Source organism: Chiloscyllium plagiosum, unplaced genomic scaffold (genome assembly GCF_037043375.1).
Source record: "Chiloscyllium plagiosum isolate Xiang-an unplaced genomic scaffold, Cpla_swu_hap1 HiC_scaffold_12, whole genome shotgun sequence".
NCBI classification, from domain to species: Eukaryota; Metazoa; Chordata; class Chondrichthyes; order Orectolobiformes; family Hemiscylliidae; genus Chiloscyllium; species Chiloscyllium plagiosum.
The window spans coordinates 35,355,408-35,361,407 of NW_028270150.1; the positions used below are offsets into that span (position 1 = coordinate 35,355,408).

General features: G+C 39.5%; 1 protein-coding gene across 3 annotated transcripts in view; it reads right to left on the reverse strand.

Annotated features, from left to right (window-relative positions):
- Nucleotides 1–6,000, reverse strand: part of tbc1d23 (TBC1 domain family, member 23) — an 80,064-nt gene extending 74,064 nt beyond the window's left edge. For 2 of the 3 annotated variants that reach the window (XM_043701148.2, XM_043701147.2), the window contains exon 1: nucleotides 5,917–5,994. In XM_043701148.2, coding sequence (XP_043557083.2) covers nucleotides 5,917–5,972 — 56 coding nt within the window. In that variant the 5' untranslated portion in view covers nucleotides 5,973–5,994. Of the gene's footprint in view, nucleotides 1–5,916 lie in introns of all 3 variants that reach the window. The other variant, XM_043701149.2, reaches the window with a different exon arrangement.

The window sequence follows — 6,000 nt, forward strand, 5'->3', positions numbered from 1 at the left end:
ATATATGGTGGGTCTGAAGATGACGCATTGGTCTTTGTAATTTTAAGCTGGAGGGAGATTTTCTTGTCTAGAATTTTATCAACTGTGCAGTCTGACAAGAGAGATGTAGTCAAAACGTAGTGATGGACAGATAAATTGGACTAACAATAGGCATGTCAAATCTGGCCTAACGACTTTATTACCTAGAGGCAACATTCATTTAAGGAACAGTAAGGGCCACTGACGACAGTGCAGAGAAGGGAAAATAAATCTTTTCTGCAGTCATGATAGTTACATTTGGTTAAGGAGTGGAGCTAAACAAAATCTAAAACCTGGACATAAAGGAGATTTTGCAAGAGCTAACAAATAGTATTATAGATAAAAAGGTAGAATGCACCATAACTGCAACCACTGAGCCTATCCATAATAAATTCTGCTGGTGTTCTTTCAGTACTGAGAAACCTGGAAGCCAGACAGAAGTACTTTGAACAGGGAGTTTTATCAGAGATGGATATTGAGCTTTGCATGATATAATGTTCATAACTAGGGAATGAGGAAAAAGAAACAAGGAAGAATGACATAAATATAAGTTGTAGTCACTTTTTTAAAAAATGATTCCTTAAGTTATCTCAAGAATGCGACTTAAAAAGTTCTGGAATTTACATGTTAATTATTTGAAACCTGCAACCCATTCTAAAAGATGAAAGGCTAGGTTTGTTCACTATATCATTTTAATTGCATGACACTGATCTTTTGCTATAAATTCTGTCATAAGATCCTACCCAAATAGTTATCTGATGAAGCAGCAGTGTTCTGAAAGCTAGTACTTCCAAATAAACTGTTGTGCGATTTTTAAACTTTGTCCACCCCAGTCCAACACTGGTACCTCCACATCATAAATACAAGCGATATTACAAAGTTTTCTTCCTTTAAAAGTGAATAAGTCAAAATCATAAATATGCAACAGACAAAATAGGGGCCTTCCTATTCATATATGACAGCACGATGCCTCAGTGGTTGGCACTGTTGCCTCACAGTGCCAGAGACCCAGATTCGATTCCAGCCTCAGGTGACTGTGTGCAAATTCCACACTCTCCCAGTGTCTGTGTGGGTTTCCTCCAAGTGCTCTGGTTTCCTCCCACAGTTCAAAGATGTGCAAGTTAGGTGAATTGTCCAAGCTAAATTGCTCGTAGTGTTCAGGGATTGTAGGTTAAGTGCATTAGTCAGGGAAAATGGAGAGTAATAGGGAAGGGAATGGGTCTGGGTGGGTTACTCTTTGGAGGGTTGGTGTGGACTTGTTGGGCCAAATGGCCTGTTTCCACACTGTAGGGATTCTATGATTGAGAAGTAGACCATTCAGCCATGAGTCTGCTCTGTCATTCAGTGTGTTTCTGATTGATCCATTTTATAGATATGTACAGCACAGAAATATACCCTTCAGTCAACTCATCCATGCTGACTAGATAATCTAAATTAATCTAGTCCCATTTGCCAGCACTTGGCCCATTTCCCCCAAACCCTTCCTATTCATACACCTATCCAGATGCCTTTTGAATGTCATAATTGCAACAGCCTCCACCACTTCCTCTGGCAGCTCATTCCATACACACACCATTCTCTGGGTGAAGAAGTTGCCCCTTAGGTCTCTTTTAAATCTTTCCCCTCCCACCCCAAACATATGTCTTCTAGTTCTGGACTCCCTCACCCCAGGAAAAAGACCTTGTCTATTTACCCTATCCATGCCACTCATGATTTTATAAACCTTTAAGGTCACCCCTCAGCTTCCAGTGCTTCAGAGAAAGTGTTTTGAATTCCACATTCTGATCTATTTGCTCAATAAGAATCTAAGACTATCTATGTCGGCATTAAATATTTTCAATGACACCACCTTCTAAGTAGGGAGTTCTAAAGTTGCACAACCCTCAGAGAAAGAGGGTCTCATCTTGGTCCTAAAAGGCAACACTTTTTTTTATAAACACTGTACCCTGTTTCTGGACTCAGCAAAAGAGGAAGCATCCTTTCCACATAAAACTGAGATGTGAAAGCATAATTAGGCTCTGCCATTCGATCATGGCTGATATATTGTTCAACCCCATTCTCTTGCTTTCTCCCTAACATGCAAGCCATCTACCCTCCCAAAGATCTTATATACTTCAATCAAGGCACCCCTCACTTATTTAAATTCCGTGGAAACTAGGCCAGACAAACAAGCTCTCTCATAAAACTAACTCACTCATTCCAGGTATAATTCTTGTACACCTGCTCCCAACCACCTCCAATACAAAGAAAAATGAAGGTAAAGTTATTACTGTTATTTTGACAGCTAAAATTGACAGTGTACCAAGCTACCAACTCTTTTTTATATAAAAGCAAGAGAAGAATGGTAAGAAATACTGGTATGAAGAAACATCTTAAGTTTATTGTAGCATTACATTGTTACAAGTTATTTAATTATTGTGAAATTGAACTGAGTTTGAAACTGTTTTGTTAAAAGACAGAAACACGATTTTACAAAATAAAGCCATTGACAAGACCAGCTACTAAACAGTCATTCCAAGGTAAATGCCATAAGAACAAAAATGCTGGAAAAATCAAGTCAGAAGAGAGAAAGAGTTAAAGTTTAAAGTTGATGATTCTTCATCAGAACTGAAGATAGTAGAAAGAGATTTTAAATCCACTTTTCTCTAATGACACTATTCCATTCCTGTCACCCCAATGCTCTTTCTTTGTGATATTTTTCTACACAACAGTATAAGATGCAACACCTCCCATCTCCTTCCTTTGCACCAAGGTCCTAACCAAGAGAAACAATGATTTCCTTGTGCTGATTTCAATTTTGTATATTGTATTTACTGCTCACGATGTGGTCTCCTCTATAAAAGGAAGACCATAGATAGACTGGGTAACTACTTTGTGCAATAATTGTAATTTATGGACATCACGTTATTAGCAATATTAGGCCATATAGTTCCCCAGGCCTCTGCCATTCAAGATGATCATTGCTGAACTGACTGAAACCTCAGTTCTGCATTCCTGCCTTCCTGATAACCATTTAACCCTTGCTTAACAAGAATAATTTAAATTCTCCACCTTGCTTCTATGCTGACTTTTCTGTCCATGGTGTTCCAGTGAAGCCCAACACAGCTTTAACACAACCTTATCTTTTGATTTAGCACTCTACAGTCCTCTGCACAAAACACAGCATTCAATAATTTCAGGTCATCATCCCTGCCGCCATCTTATTCTGTTTTCCTTTTATTGTTTGGCTGGGCCAGTCTTTGCCAATCTGACTTCTTCCTTTATCCACTTTTTTGTTGCATTTAAAAATTGATTTTTGGCTATTACATAATTAATTTTGTTGCTCAGTCTCTCCTGATTCCCCACAAAATCCTTTGTTCATCCAGCCCCAGCACTCCACTCTATCCTTCCACTGTCTTAAACAATCTACCATTTCTGTATTGTGGAAATCATCAACAGAACTGTTAACTCTGTTTCTCTCCACAGATGCTGCCTGACCTGCTTAGTATTGAGCATTTTGTGTTTTATTTCAAGCTTCTAGTATTTCACTGCATTTTGCTTTTGAACACGTGAATAATTACTGACTATAGGACTTTGTGTGAAACTTGGTTTCCAATATTTACATAAACAATAGTTATTCAACATCCAAAACTATTCATCATTTATGAAGCATTCACAGACTTGTTAAGGGATCATCAAAAATCAAGGTTGATGCTGCAATGCATTACTGTGATATTTATACACCCAGAGGGTACTATCTTTTGGCTGAGATGTTAAATTGACGTCAAAATGTTTAGATGGATGTAAAAGATTTCATGAGACTATTATGAAGAGCAGCACATGCTTATTATCCATTGTGAGCTTGCCAATATTTAGCCATAATTAAAATAAAACAAATTATCTGGCCATTACCAAATTGCTATTTATTGGAGCTTTCTATATACAAATTGGCTGTTTCGTTAAAAGACAGAAGTATGATTTTACAAAATAAAGCCATTGACAAGACCAGCAATGCAGTCATTCCAAGTCATTGTGTTGTTACCTACAGCACAAAGTTTTACAAGTATTTCAAAATACAATTTCAAAGTGTTGAGAGGTCTGGTGGTTGTGAATTGTGCTATACAAATACAAGGCTGGAAATGTGTTGCTGGAAAAGCGCAGCAGGTCAGGCAGCATCCTGGGAACAGGAGAATCGACGTTTCGGGCATAAGCCCTTCTTCAGGAATCATTCCTGAAGAAGGGCTTATGCCCGAAATGTCGATTCTCCTGTTCCCTGGATGCTGCCTGACCTGCTGCGCTTTTCCAGCAACACATTTCCAGCTCTGATCTCCAGCATCTGCAGACCTCACTTTCTCCTCAAAGAACTATACAAATACAAGCCTATTACATGTAGAAACACAAGATTTCATTTTGTAAAGGAACTCCAGTGTTTGCTAACTGTACATCAGTAAGTCATAGCTCCCATTATGAGCTCACAAATCCAATCAGCCACTCATAACACAAAGCAATTTTACTGTGATGCAAAATACAGTGCTGATAAATAAGCTCCCCAAATTGAATTTAAACAAGCACTGATCTAATCTCTCTGATGTAGCCTTATAATTTTATCACTTTGAAACAATTTTTTGTGTAATGGCAAGAACTCACAACAACCTATCAGCCAAAAAACAATTTCTGCTTTTACCATCAATTCTTTTTTACCTACTGAGAAAACTATTAAACTGCATCTGGATCACTGCAGATTCTGTTCTCTTCCTCCCATAACATTCAAGGAAAACCTGTGTGGACCCTCACACATATCAGCAGCAGGAACAAAATACCGACAACTGGATTCTTATGGAGGGATCAGCTAGCTAACACCTCATTAATATATAACTGATCATTAAACTCCAGTGAACCATAAAATACATTTAAAGCACATTGCTTTATATGCCCCGACAGCAACAGAGCTTTCAGTGCAGCATCCTGCTTCTAGCTTTACATTTCTGTAAGCAGAACTGCACTCCAGTAAATTTTCTGCCATTATCGTATTCTAGCTAATTACCACAGAATTTTCAAAATTGCGTAGAGTATCTAATTTCTCATGCAAATTTTTAATACTTAGCTTAGTTCAATTTTGAAGTCAATTTAAGTTTTGACCAGAAGAAAATGTTCGTACAAAACTCCAAAAATATATTTGAAATAGCTCAAACTAAATTATTTCCCACGTAATTACAGGATGTGGGAGACAGTATCAAAGGATGATGTGATGCGTGTTCACACTTAATGCCTTTTGAAGCATTTCTGCGGCAGAACTCCCACTCTCGCCCTCCCCGGTGCATGATCAACTGTAAACAAAACCCCTCCTTTCGGTCTCACACAACAGCCTGGAGGGGATCATTCTCTATCTCTTTCACCTTCTGTCTGGAGTTTACGGGGGGAGGAGAGCTTTGTGAAGAGACAGGTCCCAACTGCACACCCTCCCCCTTTTTCCATCTTCAAAATTTAAGGAAATTAGCAACCACTTGACAGATCTTTTCTGCTCTTCTGGCTAAAAGCGGTGTCGCTTTTAAACTGAGAAATAAGCTACGTGAACGAGTCCACTCTACAAGTCATGTCACAAAGTCCGTAAAAAATATACTGACACGATCGTCTATCTTTGCTGACATTACATTTTCAATAAACTATGTGCCCAAAGGAGGAGAATGGCTAACTTGAAGTAAATAAAAGGAAATAAAGTGAGGCTGTCACTTAGTCTGTCCCTTCAAATAGTCCACTTCCCAGTTTAAAGCTCCTCGGCTGGGTTTCATGTTGAGCTACAGGCAGTCGGTAAAGACACCGCCACCGTGAACAGACAAACACACGCGCGCGCGCGCCCCCACCCAGCCAACCGCAGGCCGCAACCGGCACACTGAGCGAAACTCAACCGGTGATACCCACCAGCTGCTGTTACCGCCCGGTACCGGGGGCGCCTCCTCGGCTACCGCCGCCGCCATTGCACCGTCAGCCTCCACGTCTCTCCCC